The 22,722-nt window shown below is 48.5% G+C and overlaps 1 protein-coding gene across 3 annotated transcripts in view; it reads right to left on the bottom strand.

Annotated features, from left to right (window-relative positions):
- TSPAN2 (tetraspanin 2) overlaps positions 1-22,165 on the bottom strand; it is a 52,967-nt gene extending 30,802 nt beyond the window's left edge. For all 3 annotated transcript variants that reach the window (XM_021690219.1, XM_021690218.1, XM_021690220.1), the window contains exons 1-2: positions 22,097-22,165; positions 6,280-6,382 (exon numbers count right to left, since the gene is read on the bottom strand). In XM_021690219.1, coding sequence (XP_021545894.1) covers positions 6,280-6,382; positions 22,097-22,165 — 172 coding nt within the window. The remainder of the gene's footprint in view (positions 1-6,279; positions 6,383-22,096) is intronic.
- Positions 22,166-22,722: the final 557 nt, after the last annotated feature.

Raw genomic sequence — 22,722 nt, forward strand, 5'->3', positions numbered from 1 at the left:
ATTGCTCTGGCACTTATTCTGAAAAGAAAACACACAGCTCAGTGACTGCCACTCTGTGACATGAAGCGAGATTTTCCAAAATCTGGGCCTGCTTCTTTTTGAAAGTCCTATTACCTCACACTGTTTGCTCTGTTAAGTCCACAAATGGTGTCCTGGTGTATTTTTCTTCTTGTTTTATTGCCAGAGAGCAGGTATCTTTCCTATCTAGACAATTATTTATTGAGGAAAGAAATACCAATTTCTGCACACATGTATATGGCTCCATTTATATTATAAGAAATATCTGGAGTGGAGAGGAGGTCTCTGACTTCCCAGGACTGTTCGTTGCTACTGTCCAGGGGAAACAGAACAAGCACAAGCCGGGGTGTCGGCAGACCTGGGTTGTGGGCTGAGCCCCACCACGAAGAGCTGGAAAACCATGGCTGACTGCCAACCCCCGTTGTTTCCTCACTGGTTCCGTTTCCTTATTCTACCTAGTGCTAAGATTCTTTTTTTTTTTTTTTAAGGTTTTATTTATTTATTTGACAGAGAGAGACACAGTGAGAGAGGGAACATGAGCAGGGGGAGTGGGAGAGGGAGAAGCAGGCCTCCCGCGGAGCAGGGAGCCCAATGCGGGGCTCGATCCCAGGACCCTGGGATCACGACCTGAGCTGAAGGCAGACGCTTAACGACTGAGCCACCCAGGCGCCCCTAGTGCTAAGATTCTTGATAACATGTTTCCCTGAACTTGGAGCACTGACCACGAGCATCTTCACCACCGGCCACTCAAGGGCAGACCCGGGGAGGGGAGGTGTGGCTGAGGAAGAATTAAGGGTGGGTGAACCCACATCCATGCCCCAGGCCACCAAGAACACACTAGAAGGACTCAGGCCCTGCCATATAGACTGTTGTTTTCCCTAGCCAGCATTCACTTCCTCTTCATCTCTGTGAGAGAAACAAACCTTCTCTGCTCAGTCCCTGTGGACTTTAGCCTTTAAGGCAGATGTGAAGCCCAGACTTGGGCCAATGAGCCCATCCCAATGACTGGTGTGGGAACAGGCCCTGGATCCAAGACTGCCAAGCAGAGTGAGGCTCAGGGTTTTCGTCGGAGCTGCTGGAATGAAAGAAGTAGGTACCTCCATTGCCAGGGTTACTAGGGAGCTGGCGCCTGGAGCTGTGAGCAGCCATGTTACCACGTCTGGAGAAACCCTGCCCGAGAACGGAGCCAAAGGGGAGCAGAGCGAAGAGACGGGTATAGGCTGGACTCCGACCCCATCATTTGCACCCCCGAGACGAGCACGAATCCTGGACTTCTCGGTTTTGCAAGTCAAGAAATTTCTGTTTTGCTCAAGATAGCCTGTGTCAAGTTTCTGTGACTTGTAATGAAAAGAGTCCTGACAGATGTGTCCATCAAGATATGACATTTCTTGCATCTTGGGCCGTTCATATTGCTTCAGTTTAGATTAGCAAATAGGATCTGGAATGTCTGCATGGAACTAGTTCCCCTCCTACTCAACCCTGGAACCTCCCGAACTGACAAACACTCCATTCTGATTTTTGCCACGTTAGTGGTTAAGTAAATACCAATGTAGGGGAAAGTTCACTCTTATTGTGGGAGTCTGCTCAGTTTCTTGGGCTTATAAAAACATGAAAAAGGTTTTCTTACGTTGGACCCAAATCGACACGTGTGAAATTGCTATCAGCACTTTGTGGGCCAACGCGGACAGAGGGTGCTCCCCACACTGCACCTCAGGTTCACAGCACCACCTCCCCCCCCCCCCCCACCGCCCGAGCAGGAGCCCTTCCTTCTGCAACTCAGGTTCCCACTGAGAATCATGAATTATTCCTGCTAGGCTTGACTCTTCTATCACTGATATCTTTGACCGTTTTGATTCCTTCTGTCCCTGACTTTCATACTGTCTAATAATAACGTTTAATAACGTTGCTTGTCTTCCTGTCTCTTTCTTCACAGTTCCTACTGTTGACAACCACCACGCTGATGCCCTTCTGTCTGACGGTATCAGTCACCTAGCATGTTCTTTTCTGTCTCCCCTCTCATTCCACTGTTGACAACCACCACGCTGATGCCCTTCTGTCTGACGGTATCAGTCACCTAGCATGTTCTTTTCTGTCTCCCCTCTCATCCCCATCTCTTTAAAATGCAGCGCCGATCGTACCTCCCCCCAAACCCTGAATTATCCCTCTGTTGCTTTACCAAATGACGTTCAGGGTCCTGTGTGTTTGTCCTCTCCCTCCCTCCCTGGCACTTCTAATCCTACCTCCCACCTTGCCCCAATCTGTTCCACTCCAACCAGAGTCCTCTGTCCAGCCTGGGCTTGCTGATCACCATCCCCTGGATGCGCCTTTGCAGTCTTTGCCCAACAACCTCTGCTGCCCTTGTTTGTCTTCCACTCATTGATGACAGCCTGGTCTTTCAAACCTAAATCACATCCTCACCTCGCTGGTTTAGAATGACCCCTGATGTACCCACGGCAAATACCACTTAGCTGGCATTTAGTTACACGCTCGTTTCCATTAGAATTTACATTGTTAACTCTGTGAGTCTTTTCGAATAGATCGCGAAGATACATGGGAGCGAGTATAGCGTTCTCATCCTCTTTTGTGTAACTCCAGAGCCCAGGACTATAGAGGCTGGCTGATGTACCCATGAATAGATTATATTTTTTCCTAAATGGAAGAGCCTATAAAAAAAGAGGGAAAGAATAGAGGAGCCCCTGCTTCAATGCATAACTATGTTTGCAGAAACCCAAATACCTGATGAAATCCCCAAATTAAGAACACCATGAAGAGATTTTTAGATAGCCAGATGTTTATCCTCATTGAAAGGGAGACAGTCTTTCTTACATGTTTTTCATATAACCCAGGTCTTTCTGGTCTTATAAAAATGGTTTTTCTTTACTGCGGCCCCAAATTCCCAGTTCAAGCTCAGGAATTACATTATAGAGATTTACATCTTTCAACCTCAACCTTGGTGGTGAGGGGGGTAGGTAGCTGGGTGTTTGGCAGTTAGTTATTGCCAAACAAGTTGAAGGAGAATGTCTGCCTGTAAGTGAACGGGTGGATGTTTTCCCACGTTTTGGTTCTAAAGAAGGGCGGACTCCTCCCCATCTACCTGAGGGCACAAAAGCAGCTTCTGATGGAAAGTCTTGCGAGTCCTACCTGAGGAAGAGGAGATAAATAGGGTTCCGGTGCAGAGCCAACAGCATGTGAAGAGAAGACAGACTGAAGGCTGATACCCTGAACCTCTATATGCCTGAATTTCAGGAGCAAAAGATTTTCACCGTTTTGTTGGGACTGACATAGTGTTAGGACATCATCAGGTAACTACTGAATTCAGAGTAGAGAGAGAAAATAATGTTCACTCTGAGGATCAGTTATATATAGTTGGAGGAGCTAGGTTAGGAAGACGCCCCTAAAAGAGTATCCTGAATGATGAGCCATCTCTTCCTCTGGCTAGAGAAATGATGGGCAGCTGTGTGCCTTACACTGGCCAGTGCTAACTCAGAGTCCTGAATAAGGCTCTCCCTAACTCAGCCTATCTGAAACCCACTGTCTTCTGAGGCCTTATTCAAGCACACGTCCATCTTGAGGCCTGTCCCGCTGGCTCCCACTGGCCCCCAGTGTTTTCTTCCTCTTCCTCTTCCTCTTCTTCTTCTTCTTCCTTCTTCTTTCCTCTTCTTCTTCTTCTTTCTTCTTCTCCTCCTTCTCCTTCTCCTCCTCCTTCTTCCTCTTTCTCTTCTTCTCCTTCTTCTCTTCTCCTTCTTCCCCTTCTTCTCCTTCTTCTCCTTCTTCCCCTTCTTCTTCTTCTTCAATGTAAGCTCTTGGCCCAACGTGGAGTTCAAACTCATGACCCTGAGATCAAGAGTAGTGTGCTGTACTGACTGAGCCAGCCAGGTGGTTGTTAGAAGCTTCTCCTGAATCTGTGATGCTTTTTTAATGTGACTGCTAAAGTCACAGGCACATACCACCACTGTTCCCACACAGAATCTTTTTTTTTTTTTTAAGTAGGCTCTACACCCAATGTGGGGCTTGAACTCACGACCCCCGAGATCAAGAGTTCCATGCTCTGCCCATGGAGCCAGCCAGGCACCCCTTCTCACTTCTTAATTCAGTGATTCTGTTTGTACCACTCATTAGCACTTAACATATGCTTGTGATTATTGTCTGCTATTTATTATTGCATATGTCTGTAGAGGCAAGAATCCCATTACGGCGGGATCAAAACTTTGCTGTGGGTAATCCAGTGGGCATTGAGATGTGACAATGCCGAGTGGAGTTAGAAATCACAGGGAACAGTTATGAAATAAGCTGCCCCAGGACCATGAGCAACATGAGGGGAGATGCATTCCTTCTGCTACCTTCCCCTGACTGTTCCTGCGCGTCCCCTGGAGGTGGCGCAGGACCAGGACATGCTGAGCTTTGTCCTGGGGCACTGGGGCCTGCTCTGGGATGGAGAACGCTTCTGAGGAGGTTCACAGAGCCAGGAGTTCCTCAAGGAGAAATATGTTAAGTGTGTGTGTTAGCTTTGGACAGAGGGGTGTGCGTAACCTGGAAACCATGTGGGTGGAAAAGAGCATTTCAGTGTTAAGTCTGATGGTAGATTCCTCTGCTTCTTCTTGTAACAAAACTCTGATTTTGTCCAAGTGTGAGGGGCCCTCTGGGGAGCCTGGGCCCCTTCCCAAGCCCAGGGTGATTCTCCTTTAGTCACAGGGGGCAGTCACAGGAGCTCTCCTCTTGGCCAGGACTCATTCAGGCATGAGCACACAGTACAGTTCTGGCCAAGGCTGCAAGGAGAGGTCTGCTGGGGGTCTTCTGACAAAGGTTGTATTCATTCCTAAAAAGGGCCATGTGAGGTGAAACTTCCTTTCTTTCCCCCTCTTTTGGACATTGCTGTATGAGGATATGATACTTGGAGCCACCGCAACTATCTTTTAAACCTGAGGGGATGCATTTGAGGTCATCCCGAGGATGGCCAGGGGAAAGATGGAAAAAACCTTGGTCCTTGATGACTTTGTTGAACTCTGAACTAACTCTGGAGAGTCCCCATCTCCACGCTTCTTTCAGCGTGTTTCACCAATTTCAATATACATTGGACATATTCACATTTTAATGTCCCTAAAATTAGGATGCATATTTTATGGTATGTCATGGTTGAATTGGCAGCATTTCTTCTTTTCTTAGTGGAACTTAAAATAACTGTGTGTTTGACAAAAGACTGCATCTAAGATTTGAGGAAATGTGGACTGTCCTTACTGCCGCCCATCTTATAGTAGGTTTGTGGTTACTTTCTTCTAGAAGTATCCTCGCTGCTGTGGCTGCTCTCTTCAGGAGGCTTGGGTTTGGGAAGGGCACTGGGAAGAGGAGGCAGCAGAGCTGTGAGCAGCCCTTTACAAGGCTCGGAGTGAGCCTGGGCGCTCCTTCCCTCCCAGGAAGCAGACGCTGCGTTTCTTCGAACCGGGAGCAAATGACCTGCACAGGACCCTGCTTCTCCCCATACTCTATGTACTCTGTGGCTGGTGCAGACCTTGGAATGGCCAGACACATAGGGCTATGACCTGTAGTGACAATGGTTTCGGGCTTTTTGAACTCTAGAGTCTGGGTGCACTCGGCTGGAGAGTGAGGACAGCCCGCAGAAGAGGATGAGAAGTAGATCAGAGGGACTAAACCCAGGGAAACGCTCAGCCCCTATTTACCACATTGTCTCAGAATTGCAGGCCACCCCCCCACCCCTCACCCCTTCCCCACAGCTGTGGGGGAGGCGGCCTCATCCCCAGGGGAGCCCTGCCCTTTGCAGTCTCTAGTTAGAGAGGAAGTGAGTACCTCTGAACCTTGAAATGTCTCTTCACTTGGAATTATATCTCCCTCATGGACAACTTAAAATACAAGATCACAAATAAACCCCTCACTCGGCAGGGACCATATCAGCCCAGATGGATGGATGTGTAACTGACTTTGTGGTGCATCCACTTCGCTCAGCGGGCAAAAAGGAGTCTTCTAATTCTTTGGAAATGAGTGGTGGCTGAAAGAAGCACAGTGGGTCCGTCCTCCCACACTGGTCTTTCTTGATTTCGATGAACCATGTGAGGAGCGGGCAGGCTAGGGGTGCAGGGTCCTCCCCCGCCCTGACCACATAGCCCCTCCAGCCGCCCGGGCCAGATAGAGTCTATAGGACTCAGTTTTGCCTCCTCCCTTCCCCTCCCACGGAAGTCCAGGTGCAGGTTCTTCTCTAAGCCTCTGGGGCAGCTCCAGCTGAAGCTCAGGGAAGCTGAAATCACTCACCCATGTAGAAATACTCTGGGGACTTGTCTTCCGATGAGAAATCCTTGATGGTGCCTCCAAACCGAAACCATAGTCCAAAACCAATGACAGCAGACCCTGCCAACTGAAAGGGAAACAACACTGGTTTTTAGCAAATGGAAGGGGACAGGGTACACATAGCCCAGGAGAGGGCTGGGGGCACAGAGTGCTGAGGCTGGAAAAGGCTATCCCTTTAGAAATCAGCTTGTCTGCCCTTCACGTTTCCTGGAGGAGGAGAAACGATGAGCTCAAAGCCCCCCAGGTCCCTGACGGGATTATCAGAACTGGGGTTTCCTGATTCCAAGCTGAGTTGTCCCCGTTCTGCTGGGCTGCCCTGTGGACAGCACAGCCCGGGGAGGCGTCTCAAAAAGAATGTTCCAATAACAGTCCCCCTGGAAGGCATCTGCCCCCTGCCCTGTTGTCCCTTGCTGGGGACCCCAGACCTCCTCACCAGCATCACTGTGAGAGGGACTGTGTTTCAGCCTCTGGGTTGCCAACAGCAAGATGAACTCTCAGACCTGGTGGAAACCCACTCTTTTAAATTAGAAGGAAACACACAACCTTCAGGACCTGCCCACACCTCAGGAGTGTGCAGGGCCAGTTAGAAAGCTGTTTCAGAGACATCTAGGACACTTTCTCCCCGGGCCCTCCACGGTCACTGTCCTGCCTGGGGATGGTTTTGCAGGCAGAGAGGGAGCTCGGCCGTTTTTTTGTTTTGTTTTGTTTTGGGTTTTTTTTTTTTTTTTTGGTTGCTATTTTGAGTTTCCATGGAAAGTGAGAAAGGAAAAAATACTTTTCTGAAAAAGCATGGTCTGTGTGCTGTGCGGCTCACAGTGAGGCCGTGTGGCTGGTGCAGGCAGTGGTTGGTAGACTCATTGCCTGCTTCCTCTGGGCCACTCTGAGAGCTTTTGTGAGGCTCTGCATCAATGCTCGGTCTTTTCTATCATTGCAGGATTGTGGCAACTGCCTGCCGGCAGGCTCCCACCACAAGCACCCATCCCGAATTGCATCACGTCAATCAAGCAACAGACATTCGCGGGGCACCCTCCGGACTCAAGTCACACGGGGAAGTAAGCAGATATAAAGACTGCCTCCTGGTTCTGCCAACCCATCTAGTTAGTGTGGGGGTCCCTAGCCTGTCACGAGATGAACAGTTTAGAGGCTGTCCCTGTCCCTGTCCCAAGAGCGGACGCAGATGCTGGCAACAGGACAGGATGAAGTCAGACCAGTAGAGGTTTAATAAGGAAAAATGGTATCAAAGTCAGGGGCAGACCAGAGCCCTTTGTACACAGGGTCCCTCTATTAGCAGGGCTGCATATCAAGACCTGGGGCTGCCCTTTGGGGTTCTCTGGCTGGCCTTATAGAAGGCCTTAGTCATTCTCTTCTGTCCCCTCCAGGCCAGCTTCTTCAGAAGAGCGGCGTGACTTCAGTGAGGAGTCAGAGGGGCTAGAGCTCAACCAGCTGGACTCTCTCATGTGGAATAAGTAAAAGTTTCCAGCACTCAGAGGAAAGCACTAATTGGATAAAGTGAGGGACAACTAAAGGAGCTGGACTCAACCAGCTTTAAAAGAGTTTTGCATTTTTAAAAGGGTAGCATGGCATGGAAAAACATTGAAAGAAGTCATGCTAAAACATTCACAGTATTTATCTTTGAAGGTAGGATTACAGGTGGCTTTTTTCTTTTCACTCTATCTTTTAAATTGTCCGCATGAAGCATGTAATTACTCTTGTACATTTAAAAATGTTGTTTTCTCGATGCATTATATGGTAGCTTATCTACTCAATCCAGAAAAAGTGGAGAGGGTTTTCTTGGGCCGTGTTCTAGCTTGGGAAGAAACCAGCTTTGAGGTCATTGCTGTTCTTGTGCAGGAAAGAGAGTGATGCCCTTGGGAAGGCACTGTCCTGGAAGCTCCCCGAGGCTACCTGGGACAGATATGCCCAGCAAAGCCACACAGGCAACCCCCCCGTCTTGCCTCTGCGGTGACTTGATGGAAAGACAGTTTCCAAATACAAAGCAAAATCTATTGACAGAGGCATCAGGCCAAGGCTTGCAGCCACCAAGCAGACTGTGGAGGAGGTGACTGGTCCCAGGGACACCCTACCATGCGGCCACATTTTTGGCATGTCTGTACACAGACTCTAATTTATTGCTGTCTGGGATCATCATCCCAGACGGAATACATTTGTCCACTTCTGGCACAGATGTATTTGATGCATAATGGAAAATTAAAAGAGAGGTTGCAATTTCAAGCCACGGGGCAACGAGAACAAATCTGCGCTTGCTCAACCACACCCCCAACCCCAAACCACACGGGTTTCCTGCCTGGTCAAGGAAACTGTGGCTTAACTGAATGTCATCACTGTGTGGAGGGAATCCTCCCAGCACACAGCCACTGGCCATGTCAGGAATACGTGGGTGAGGACCCGTCCGGCCTGAGGTTGCTCGTGACAACGGCGATCACTGCTTTGGAAAGTGACATCAACAGAGACCACATAGCCTTTTGGTCTTTCCAAACTCACCATTCCTGTAAGGCTCCTGTAATACTCCGGTCACTGGGCTTTGGTTGATCTGCCTCACCCTAGAAATGGAATTGAATTGAAAAAATTCACCCCAGTTCCAGACCAGTCAGGAGCAAAGTGAGCAAGGCTAAAGTGTTATGAAGTCCCATTGCTCTGTGTATCCCAAGCCCTGGAAGAGACATCTCATTAAATGACGTGGGGGAGGCCTTCAGGCCCACGAAAAATTTTAACCCCTTCTAGACCCAAACCCCTCTGTTCCCTGTTCTTTCTTCTCTTAATCTCAGCCACAACATTGCCCCTCAGGCAACGTTAGAACAAGTAAGGAATGAGAGGCTGCCCTTTCCTTCTCTTGCCCCTGCTCTCATCTCCTTCCCCTTCCTCCCTGTCTTTCAAGGAATCAACTGTGGTCCGGGTTAGGGATGTGCTAGGCTTCAGGGAATCAATGATGAAAGCCAGGACTCACAGTCTCACATGGGAGCTAATTCCATAAACGGGTACGTGCAATATAATGCAGGAAGTGTGCTCAGTGGAAGAGCGGCACACTGCCCAAGGCGCGACAAACGGTGTTCAGCAGAAGACATTCTGTTTTGATTTACACCTTGAAGAATGAATTTGACGTCCTTGAGCAGGGGAGGACTGGAGGGAGGAGCAAACACCAGACAGAAGGAACTGCACGGGTAAGGCTGCGCTTCCTTACCTGAAGCCTGTCTTGGGCAGAGAGGAATCTGGGGTTGGAAAAGGCCAAGTTGGGGCAGACCATGCATGGCCCATGGCTTCTTCTGAGCTTGCTACCATCTTGGAAAGCCCATGGCAGGGCCTTGAGGGAGGGGAGACGGGAGCTATTCATTCTGATGGCATCAATCGGGAGCATGAGTGCTCCCTGATGCCAGACAGCGAGGAGCCAGAGATAAAGACCTGATGGCCGAAGGCGAGACGCTGGGGAGTGGATGTGGTGAGCAGTGATGACCAGAAGGGTCCACTCTACTGACTAAAGAATGTTGCTGAGGGCTGCCCTGCTTCCAGGACTAGTACCAATCCCCACGCCTTTGGAATAATTCTCTCTAGAAATGTTGTTTTTCCAGGAATGGACTTTTTTGTACAACAGCATGAGTGGGACTTTGATGCTAGTTATTTAATAAACATTTATTGTGAGCCAGGAGCCAAGGATTCATAGGAAAGGAAGATCCAGCTCCTTCTCAGGAGGATCTCAGGGGCTCGTGGAGAAGCTGATTCCTCCTGGGTGGTCTAGGAGGGACACCAACCTTGCAGGTGAGAATTCAATCACAGAACCAGCCCAAGAGAAGATGCTGGATATCATCATTTCTTTGTGTCACATTTCTTTCCTGAGTGCCAACTGTGTGTTAGGAACTCAGAGAATGTGATGAGACAGGATTCCGAGGGCAAAAGTGTGCCCATGATTTAAAAAGAAATAAAATAGAAAAAAAAAAAAAGCAGCAGTGAAAGAACAGTGACATATCAATCCATGTCATTAAATGGGGGGGGTCACCAGATACAATTATATTATGCATCTTCACAGGCAAGTGATTTCAGTTTCTAACCATATTCCAGAGAGTCTGCAGGACACAAAATTGCAAATTTTAAGCATATGTTTTTAGAGAAGACAGTTCGTGTTCTAAAACAGAAGTAGCAGAAGAGAGGACTACCGACCTGCTCAGAGAGCATTTAAAGCAAAGTGGATGGGCCAGAAGTTTCCTTTAAGTATGGCTATCTGTCAGAAACAGGTCATTTAGCACGAAGCAGAACTTGTTAAAGGATTTCGGTTTTATTTTACCGTATTTACTTCTACTTTCTGGGATTGCTGATGAAATGTTCTATCTTGAGGACACTTTTTTTTTTTAACTTAAAAAAAAGAGATTTCATGAATCACAAACTTGGTTCTTGGCACTAAGTTGGAAATCAGGCAGTGCTGAGATGCAAAAAGGCCAAGATTGCTGTCAGAACTGGATCCCCCAGGCTGCCTAGCTTCCCCCCACCCCCACCCCCACCCGCACCCAGAGGAGGCCAGCCAACCCTGCTCACAACCCTGAGACACACCACTCTGCTATCTGATTACTAACCCCAGCAGAAAGCCCCCTTTCTGGGTAAAAAGCTTCCTTGGGGAAGTTCTCACACAGCACATGCTTTTTCACCTAAATGGGGGACAGCTGTCCTCAGATCCTCTAGCCACACAGTTTCATTTGCCTCTCCCACTTGGGGGTCTCTGCTCCTGCTATTTCTTTAGCTTAGAAAGCTCTTTTCCCCTACCTGTCTACCTAGCTAACCCCCTCCCCACCCCTGCCCCAGCTGTCAGCTCTGAAGTCACTTCCTCTGGGGAGCCTACCCTGGCCTGGGTATGTACCTGCCTTCATGTCTCATACAACCATTTCTATTTAAATATTTCTGGAATTAAAAAAAAATGAAGGCCTGAGCTGCATGGGCATAGGGACAGTGTGTACACTGCACTTAACCTCTGTGTGCAGAGCAGGCTCCCAACAGACATCTGTTCAAGGAAAGAGTGGAGGGCCTTCACAAAGGTACCAATTAGACTGTGCTATGGACTGAGTTGTGTCTCCCGCCTAGATTCATCTGTTGAAGCCCTGCCTCCAGTGTGATGATATTTGGAGGTGGGGCCTTTAAGAGGTGATTAGGTCTAGATGAGGTCATGAGACTGAGACCCCATGATGGGCTTCTCTTGTAAGAGAGACCAGAATGCTCCCTCTCTTTCTCCGTCTCTGTCATGTGAAGACAGTGAGAAGGCAGCCATCTGAAAGCAGGAAGAAAGCTTTCACCAATACCTTGATCGACCGATACCTTGATCTTGACCTTCCAGCCTCCAGGACTGTGAGAAATCCATTCCTGTTGTGTAAGGCACTCTGTGGTGTATATATATATATATATATATATATATATATATATATATATATTTTTTTTTTTTTTTTTTTTTTTTAAATGGCAACCTGACTTGACTAAGACAGGCTGTCAGGAGTGATTGCCCCCCATGGGAATCCTTTGCAAAGTACTATTTTCAAAGATATCTGCCCCTGGGAAACACTGTACAGATACCTCGGAAGGCACGGTGTGAACACACTGTTGAACAGACTCAGCAAAGTACTTTCCCACAGAAAAGCAAAACAAAACTAGCGCATGTAGTATCAGTTCTGTGTTTTCTTCAGCCTGTGGGGATGTGTGCCATGCCTCACGCACGGACACCAAGGGCAAAGCCACACAGGCCCTTTAGAGGCAGAGGCTAATGAATGCCTAAGGCAATTAGAGCAGCACTTGAATGCAAGAATGAACAAGGTCAGTTTTGCATTCTTGCTTCCTCAGGGTGAACACCAGATGTCTACACAACCCACCACATCTGCAATTCTCTTCTTTGCAATGAAGTCACAGAAAGCTGGAAATGACACCGTAACCCTAGAGTTTTCATTCAAAGCTTTTAAGCTAATACTTGCTCTTGGTGGCAATTCCCATCCCAGACGCAATCAGGTAATGAGCACTCACAGTCTTGATCTGATTGCAAGCCACATTATGATACCATAAGGGTAATGGAGTTCCATCCTTTTAGCAGGCAAAAGTCAGAAGCTGGAAGATGACACTAATTTTCTCCAAGAGGAAAGCCAGCTCCCAAGATTTTCATCCCCTTATTCAGTGAGAGCAAGGCGAGGAGTCAGACGGCACTTACTCGAAATCAAGGATTCTGTCAGAAGAAGTACAAGAGCCCAGTGCCATAGGACATCCATGCAAAACCACCTCCAGGGAAGCTTGCTGCCTTCGCCTTGACTTCAGGTGCAGATGAGGTGGGGCCGCGAGGCTGCGCTGTGGCAGCCTGTGATGAAGCGGCTGTTAGCTTGGAAATGTGCTGGTTAGGGACCAGGGTTTCTGATTTTCCTTATTATTTTTCTCATAACGATTCCACGAGAACAAGCTCACGCTAAGAGATTCCCGAAAGACTTCCTTCAGGTAAGGATATATTTTAAAACCAATCAGTGTTGAATTCTCCATCCTGATGGTAGCATTCTGCAATCACAACCGTGACCGAGTCAGGAGTGTGCTATTCATCTCTGGAAGGAATGCGGGGCTACGTAGTTGAGCCAAACATACCTTCTTTGGTTTGCTTAGGTTGTTAGGAAGTTGACTTGTGTGGATCGACTGGCATTGCTGGGAGGCAGTGTGGAAGGGCTGGGGGCATTCAGGGCTCAGGGGAAAGAAACTGACCTGGGGTGAGGGAAAGCTTGCTGTCATGACAAAGCAGATCCAACACAGATGGTGGGAAGTGTGTTGAGTTTATTCAGTGGTTCTACACAAGGCCTTTTCTCTAAAGAAATACAGGGCAAAGGAGGAGGGAGGAAAGATCAGCAAGAATTAGGAGAAAGAGGGTGGCGGGATAGTTGTCTTTGACAGCAACACAAATATCACAGACTGCTGGCTCGTGATTCCAGGGAGCAGATGGCTTGATTAAGTGAAGATTAAATACGTACAGAATTAAGATCCAATCCACCAAGTCACCGAAGTGAACGAAATCCAAGGTCTGCCTTACCTTACCTAGCGATGATTTCCAGGACAGTAATGGCCTTGTGGACATTCTCTGACTTCCTCCTGGCAACATGGGCTGGCTCTTATCTCAGGCTCACCCTCTGAGTAAACACTTACCCTGAGGGATACAATGCCCGCTGTGAGGTCTCATCTCTATTGAGCTTCCTATGAGCAAAGACTGGGCGTTTAACAATATTTGTTTTACAGCCTAATATTGTTCAAGGTAGTTTGAGAGAACTACTCTTGAGATAAATAGGATTCTTACGTGTCAATCAATGAAAATTATTTACACCCACTTTTAGTTGTTACTGAGAGTCAATGGCAGGAAAAAAATGTTTCAGGTAGAACTCAGGTTAGCCTCTGGAACAAGCCTAAATACTTTGGTTTATTAAAAAGTTAGCTTGGATGGGATCCTGGAGAAATCATGAAAGTCCGGTTTGCTTTTACTTCACAGCAATCTTGCCAGAAGCCATTTTTGTCCTGAAGGCAGGCAGCACTGGGTCATTTGTGGGGAGAACGGACCCATTCGAGCATGTGCAGGGCGAACAAGTGGGCTTCCTGGCTCAGTGCCAGTAGCTTGCAAGGCACCAGGCCCTGCCCTGCTGGGGATTCTGCCAACCCTGCCCAATTCCCTTGCCCCAGTTTATAAGCTGACTCTTTCCCAATCACCATTATGATGGGGAGGACGACTTGGCATGCACTTTGGAATACTGCGGCTCTTCTAGAAGCTTTTACCTCTTCTGAGTATTCAGACTGCATAGTGATGCCCTGAGGCAGAATGATAACAAAAACATCCACCGTAGAGCGCTGTGGTGTCGTGGTGTCGAGAAGTTGCAGCAGATAAAAAAGGGGGGTTCTAGGCATCCTAGATTTGAATCAGGTTCTGTCTGTGATCTTGGGCAAGACACTTGATCGCTCAAAACCTCAGCTTCTTCCTCTGCAAAGTGGAGGTAATAATAGTGCCTCCCTAAGAGGTTAAACGAGTTCGAGTTTCACATTTAGAACTGGGAGTGCCGGGCACTTAGTGTTACTATGGTGGTAGACTTGTTAATGTTATATTCAAACCGAAAACTGAATCCTACCCAAGGTAGGAAACATCATTCCCATAGTACCAATAACAAAGTCCTCTGCTGCCTTTCTCTACTCATTTTTATTTTAGCTCTACGCTCTTTCCAGGACAGCTAGAATCCCTTGAGTTTTCTAAATGATCTATACTCAATATGTCAGTGCCCCTTTCTAGAAGCTATGCTCCCCTCTCTCTATTTAGTTTTAGTTTTATAAGACCCAATAAGAGATAAATAGAAAAATGGTTTAGAGAAAAAGAATAACTATATGTAGGCTAGAGCTATCCAATAGAACTTTCTCCAGTGACGTACATGTAACGTCCTCAATCTGTGCTGTCCAGTATTGCAGCCACTCGCCGCCTATGGTTATCAAGCACTTGACATGTGGCTACTGTGATGTAGAAGCTGAGTATTAAATCTCTTTTAGTATTCATGAATTTAAATTTGAATAGCCACATGTGATTAGTAGCCTAGCCGCCATATTGGAATTTACACGCTTTCTTTCCAACCTTCTCTCCCGTTCGTCTGCAGTTTGGAGTGGTGGACAGCATAGACTCCGGGGCCACACACAGAACCCAGCCCTGCTGCTGGCTGGCTCTGAGTCCCTGGCAAGTCTCTTTAAATTCTCTGGACCTCTGCTTCCTCCTGTGTAAACTGGGGGGTGACAATAGCTGCTATTTCAGGGGGTCAGTGTGAGGATTAAAGGAACCAGTGTACAAAATGCGCTCAGGAAAGCAGCAGCACACAGCTTGCATTTATATCACGCTTACTCTTCTTCAAGTTTTTGCTACTGAAATTAAGTTTAAAAACGTCTCTTGATACATACCTTTTCTCAATTCCCATCTTGCTTTTCCTCTGCCTTAAACTGATCAGTAGTGGTTTCAACCTAGCTCTCCTGCATCTCTCATATACTGGGCCTGACTTTCAGCTTCTACGTCTGTAACATGGGGATAATTACATTATTTCATGGGATTTCTGCAATTCATGATCAAATGGGATAATGCTTGTGAAAGCATTTTGTAAACTAAAAGACCAAATGAATGTTAATTAGCATTATTAGTTTTGTTCCCAATTAAATCCAAAAAGGATGAAAAGGTGGGCCAAGGTAACCCTTACTCATCTGTAAGATGTGCTCCCAGCCAATCTGATATTCTCATTTTACTTGCTTCTTCCTCCATTCTTTCTCCTGATTCCTTAGCAACCATGATATGGTCTCAGTAGTCAGTACAGCATCATTTACTTTAGGAGAACAGCCCTATTGTGATATTAATTGTCAACATTAAGGTAGGGGACAGAGGTCATGTTCTCTTTTGCCACATGTAATTTGAGACCCAAAGACAGTGCATGGATGTTTTAGAACTACACAGTGAAATGCAATGGACAATGAACACGTGGCCACCTAGTAATTCTAGAAGCCATCATGTCTTAATATGAAAAAAAAGGTCTTAAAACAATAATGGTAAAATCGTAACTGGAATTAAGAGAAGTGCTATAAGGAAGCCAAGATGAAGGGCTCTCTCTGCCCCATTCAGAAATGAGAGCCACCAGGAGGTCTTTACCAATGGTTCTCAAAGTGTATTCCCTAGGCCAGCAGCATCAGCATCACCTGGAGGCTTGTTGGAAATGCAGACTTCCTGGGGCGCCTGGGTGGCTCAGTTGGTTAAGTGTCAGGCTCTTGCTTTCAGCTCAGGTCATGATCTCAGGGTCCTGGGACCGAGCTCCATGTCTGCGCTCAGCAGGGAGTCTGCTTGGATTCTCTATCTCCCTTGCCCTCCGCCCCTCCCCCGTTGCATGCTCGTGCGCATATGTGTGTGTGTGTCTCTCTCTCTGAAATAAATAAATAAATAAGCCTTTAAAAAAAAAAAGACCTACTGAACAGAGTATGTACTTGGACAAGATCCTCAGATGATTTGCATACACACTGAAATTGGAGGGGCACCAATTACCAAGGTTTTCCCACCCCCTTCCAAGGCTTCCCCTCGGTAGCAGAGAGGCAGGGCAGGGAATAAATAACAGCTCTTGTGCTGGTGTGGGTGCACACAATCCTGTGAGCTGGAGCTTTGCCAGTGACTGCTTTAACCTCTTCTAGGTGCTGAGGGATGCGAGAAGGAGTATCCTAGCAAGAAACAGTCACTGCCTCAGGGAGCCAAGACACTAGAGAGGAAATAAACTACAGGCAAAGGCAAAATGGAGCAGTGAATAGAGGCATGAGTGCCTCAAGGTCAAGGACTGTGTCTTCCTCATTTTTGAATGCCCAGGCACTCGCCAGAGTGCAGGGCACAGAGTAGGTCATCAGCATATACTTCCCGAGGGCCTGCAGAGGAGGAAATCTCTCCTTTGCATTCCATGCCCTTGAGAAGCTACGCAACTCTTGTTCTTTTTCTTGGCTGGTTGGACCTAGGACACCTACTTGCCACTTCTCTTTACTTTTATCAACCTCTTGGATTCTGGTTTCTACTTGTGCTTCCAGTACTTAAATATGACCACTACTAATATCTTACGTTATTGAGTATTAATGATGCACATGGACCATACTACTTACTACTTGACATGTATTAACTCATTTTATCTGCACAAAAATCACAGATCGATGTTGGTACTTAATTATGTCCATTTTCCAGATGAGAAAACTGAGGCTCACATAGGCTAAACAACATGCCCGAGGTCCCCTAGGTAGTAAATAATACAGGCAAGAGTCAACCCCGGCAGTGTGATGCCAGCATCCACCTTCCTGGCTTCGAGTTCCTGGCTTTGAATGGCCATCTTGCCTGGGCCTGTCCAAGGGCTGCCAGACTGCTGGCCCTCTACCTCTAGCCTTTGCACACTGACCCCTATCATAGACTCCTCGCCCCTTCCGGCCACGCCAGGGCCCCCTCGTCCACGTTAGGGGAGGCTGGCCTCTCCTGCTGTCTTCCCGCCTTGACAGAAATCAGAAATGAAGACTATCCTACAAGAAGACCAAGGAAATTCCTATCTGCCTTCTGGGGTGGTCTAGCTTTTTGGGTGGACCCCAAAGAATACTTTCTTCAGGTATTTTTTTTTTAAACCAGTGTTCCTGACAGGTGGTAGCTCTGAAATTACTGTCTGAAATAAGTTTGAGAAAGAGGAGGAGGCAGCCTGGGTAAGCCGCATCAAACACCTTTCACTCCCAGGCTCGCGGGACACGATCTTTCCTAACGGCCCCTGTTAGGCATCACTGACTGAACCCCCAAAGCTGCACGAAGGCAGGGGGGGAAGGAAAGGAAAGCAAGTTCAGACAAGCCATATACAGCTTGTGACTTTCCACAATGAACAGTCCCGCTTCCTGTCGGTCGCTAACACTGACTTGCTCAGTACAGCACAATGATAGGAAAACGCTGAGCGTACAACAATAAAGCAAGGAATAAACAGCGCCCAGGTTTTTCTTTAAACCGACATATGCGGCTTGGTGGACTGCGGTGTTTTATTTATATTGCTATGCAACGGAGGAAAAAAAATAAAGGTGATTCCAGTGAGAGGCATGGGCATCTGCTGTGCTATCTGATTATAGCGTCCGAATTTAGACATGACCGATGTTGGGAGGGGTTCCAGGTTAGACATCAACCATGATAACAGAAATGAATTTAGTGGGGTTCATGGCCAGGCTTTACTTTTGTTTTTAAAAATGTAGTGCTGAATACAGTCAGCGGCCCTGGGCCAGGCAATGCTGTGCTGGCTCTGGCAGGATCTAGCTGAATGTTTATAAGATCAGGAGCACAGCCTAGGGAAACGTACTTAAACCAAGCTGCCAGAGGAGGCTGCAAATTGATATGTCAAATTGCGGATCACAGAACACACCCGCCCCCACCTCCTTGCCTGCCTTCTGGTGAATTCCTGATAGGAAAGAGAGTGTGGTCACCCAAGGGGACAAATTGCAGATCACAGAACACACCCACCCCCACCTCCTTGCCTGCTTTCTGGTGAGTTCCTGATAGGAAAAAGAGTGCGGTCACTGAGGGCGACCTTATATCTCACAAGGGCAGGCACCCGAGCATGCGAAGGGGTGAGTGAATAAGACACTTGAAGTCACAGCGAAAGCCTAGCCTTCTAGGAAAACCAGCCCCCACCTTCTGCCCCTTCCCCAAACTTCCCACGAACCCCTCCAAGCAGGAAAAACAACTTCAGAAACTAGGGTGGGGCTTTTCTGGAATCAGGTTCCCTCAGTTATGGTGAAGGCAGATATCTAGATAATTTATCCCCAATAATCACCTTCCCCTAAAGCATTATGTACTAGTTTCAGTTGGCCCTTTCCCTATGGTGGTGCAGGTCTAAGACTTGGGAAGTCCTCCTGTAACTGCTACCGTTCAGACACCCTCGGTCCCCACCCTCCCGTGGAGTTGGGAGAGAGGAAGGCCCCATACCTCCCTCCTGGGCTCAGTCTGTGCAAACAAGGAACAAATCAACAGCTAATGCACAGGAAGAGGTAGGATCAGTCCTCAGATCATTGATTATCATCTGTGCAAACTGGGAAGGCCATTTGTACCAAGTGCTCTAACCTGCAGATCCATTCACTCATTCTACAGATATTTACTGAATGCATCCTGCATGCCGGGCTCTGTTCTAGGCACTGGAGATATAATTGTGAGCATAACAGGAAAAAAAAAAAAAAGCCTCCTCTCAAAGTATTCCAAGTTCTAGTGGGGAAAATTCACAAGTACAAATTGAGAGGATAATGTGTAGTCATCCTAAAACAGACAAGCTGCAAGTCACTTTGCAAACATAGATGCGATTCCCCCAAATCAAGGGACTTGGGAAAGAGAGTTAACTTTTATTGAATGCTCCTATGTGCAGGCACTAATAACAATGTTTTTTTGAGCACCTTCTATGTACTAGATTCATAAGATGAGGTCAGGCTCTTTATATATTTCATTTTAATTTTCCTGACAACCCTGTTATCCCAATTGTATAGATGAGCAAACAGACACCTAGAAGTAAGAGTAACTTACTCAAGCACACCCTGCTTGGGATCTCTGCACTCAAGCCTGACCCCTTTGTCAGATGGTAGTCACACTCAGCCTTGCGCTGTTCCTCTGCTGGCGGGTGGCCTGTCACCCCCCTTGCCTCGCCCACCTTCATTCTACCAGTCCTCTGAGGTCCAGCTTAAACACCCTATTTTTCAGGACAACTGTCCTGACTCTTCACTGTTGCTGTGATCCTTTCTCTGAACTCCTTTCTTTTAAAGATTTATTTATTCCAGAGAGAGGAAGAGAGAGAGAGAGCAAGGGGGAGGGTCAGAGAGAGAGGGAGGGAATATCTCAAGCAGACTCCTTGCTGAGTGCTGAGCGCTGAGCCCGATGTGGGGCTGGATTTCACCACTCTGAGACCATGACCTGAGTCCAAAATCAAGAGTCAGACGCTTAATTGACTGAGCCACACAGGTGCCCCATCGTTCTCTGAACTCCTTAATTAGATCATATATATAAAAGGTCATGTCTAACCCCAGTGGCTAACACATGGCAGACACTCAAACATCGCTTTTGTTCCTACTTCCCCTCTTTACTAGGCTTATGGCCAGAAGTGTGACATTTGTCACTTGATTATATACTTATTAACTTGTTGTTGTTCTATATGCACTGGACTTATTTCCTTAACAACATTAGCAGCTTAGGGAACAGCATTTTATATTTACAAATTATATATATTTATTTATATTTATATATTATAAATTATCTTTATAATATTTATTTAATAATTGTTTAACAGCGGTTCTCAAACTTGAGCAAGCATCAGAATTACCTGGGGGGCTTGCTAACATAGATTATGGGTCCCTCCCCCAGAGTTCCTGCTTCAGCTGGCCTAGAATGGAGCTGCGAATGTGTATTTCTGACAAGTTCCCAGGAGATGCTGATGCTGCTTGTCCAGGAACCACCCTCTGAGAACCACCGCTTAGGAGTGTAATGTGCCACAGTGCTTAGGACCACAGAGGCTGAGTCTGAGTCCCACCTCTGCCACACACTAGCTATGTGACTTTGGGCAAGTCAGCCTACGTGAGCCTCTGTTTCCTCATGTGTAAAAATGGGGATAACAATATTATATACATGAGCATTGTTGCGAGGATTAAGTGTAGTAACGAATGCAATGTGCTTAGCACTGTCCCTGACACACTGAAAACGTTCAATAAATGCTTCCCATGACCCCTGGAAAGGCTGGTACAACACCAGGCACTAAATAAGCACTGAGAAGTCCTTCTGGGGCTGATAGAAAACTTGTTTTGAATTTGTAAGCGGTGAGAGCGAATGGTGTCACCGAAGCATGACATCTATAATTAACAGCTCTTAAAATTAAGCCAGACTATTAAAAAGCACAACATAAAGGACCTTTAGAAATGTCCCTCCCTGTAGTATGCTAAGTATAAATGCCTGGTGTTAAAAAACCATATGTGTTTTTAAAATTCAGGGGCCGTCACTGGGGCGCCTCCTTCACACCTTCCCTTGCTGAAGGATGCTGAGCGTGGCAAGTTGTCTTTTGAGAGGTTAGGGTTGCTGGAGTCACCCAGGCATCTGGGCTAATGGGTTGGCAGACGCAAGCAGAGCCCATCATTCAATAATTAATTAGTTGCAGTCATGGGAAGACAAACTCCCTGGAGCAGATAGGACAATCACCATCCTCCTCTCTCCTGGTTGTTTCAAAGCACCCAGGCCACTGCTGCTCCCCACTAGCCTTAGGAACCTGTTCACCTAACACAAGATTTATATTTTCCCCCAGGGTCTAACTGAGCTGTTATACTGACTGACAGTTTCTTGAGAAAGCCCAAGCGGAATGTGCAGACAAGATAATTTTTAGACCTTGTCTTACAGTCCTCCAGGGCCTGAGACAGGGTATCCAGAGATCTAGGGATGGTCTGGCCCTAACCTTGTCCCAATAATATAGGAGACAAGGGGCATGGCCCCCTATCTCTCTGTGAGCCACTAATCCGGGGAATGTTTGTTCGATGCAAAGTTGAATGAGATCATCTGTGGTATTTAGCGGAGGCTGTGGGCTAGGGGCTGTGGGGAGATGTTGCTGCCCTTTGGAAGCCCCTCTCTGCCGTCCATCCGCTTTACGGAAGAGCACCACCACCTCCTCGCAGCCAGGTACCCTCCTCTGATACCCAGAATAAGGACGACACCTGCCCCCCCCAATGCCATTTTCACTCCTACCCCCAATTTCCTTAAACAAAACCATCACCGCCAGGTGGTGTCTCCACACACGCCGTTTGGGGCACCACCCCTGGCAGCCCCCGCTCGGGCACAGGGGTTTCTCTCCCAGCGCCCTGGCCAGGCCCCGGCTGCAGTGGAGAGGCAGAGCGACAAGGGGTGAGTGCCCCGGAGGCAAAGGGGGGGCGACTCCTCAGGAGGTGAGGTGAGGAGGGGTTGGTGTCCCCGCACCTGGAGTCACCAGCTGAGGCGGAGGTTCCTCAAAGGGAAGAGCCACAAGGTGTCCCCCCCTTCTCACCGTTTCTTGTTGCTCAATCTCTCCCTCCCTCTGCGCTCCCCCCGCTCCATCCCTCCCGCTATCTCTCCCCTCCCTCTTTGTCTGCCTCTTCCTCACCTCCGCCTTTTTGAACACCCAGCCTTCTGGAGCCCGGCTCGGACGCCGCAGCGGCCAGCTCCACGGGGACCCCGGCCCCGCGCCCCCGCCCGGCCCCTCCCCTGCCCGGCCTGCCCGGCTCCGGGTCTCACCCAGAAGAGCAGGTTGAAGCCGAGCAGCAGGTACTTGATGCACCGCAGGCCCCCGCGGAAGCGCCCCATGCTGCGGCCCCGGCGGCGGGATCCCGAGTCCCCAGGCCCGCGCTCGGAGCGCCGGGAGCGGCGGGAGCCGGCGGGGAGGGGGCGGAGCGCGAGGGGCCGTGGGCGGGGCCTCCGGGGGGCGGGGCGGCGGGGCGGGGCCCGGGCCGGGCGCGGGGCGGGAGCCGGCCCCGGGAGACCCCGAGAGGCTGGCGTGGGGTGGGGGCGCAGAGGGGGCGGAGATCCGGCGGCCGGAAGGACACGTCCCCCGCCCTGCCCCCGTAACGCGGGTCAGTCCACCCGCTGCAGGGCCCCGCGGGCGCAGCGCCCTAGGTGCTTCTGCGGGCATCTGCGGGGAAGGAGCGTCCGCTGGGGACCCGAGACCCATCTAATCAGCGCCCTGTGTAGAGACTCATTTGAGGCCTGCGGTGGCTGTAGAGAATGAGGACGCGCCCCCCGTGGCTATGGAAACCTAAGAAGGTGGCCTCGGGTAGAAGAGCAAAGTAGGACCTGGGGTCGCCCTGAAGCTGGCAGCACCCGTCGCGGGGCACCCGGCCCGGGGCTGTGCTCCCCCGGCGCCG

The sequence above is a fragment of the Neomonachus schauinslandi genome, chromosome 4 (assembly GCF_002201575.2).
Source record: "Neomonachus schauinslandi chromosome 4, ASM220157v2, whole genome shotgun sequence".
Taxonomy (NCBI): Eukaryota; Metazoa; Chordata; class Mammalia; order Carnivora; family Phocidae; genus Neomonachus; species Neomonachus schauinslandi.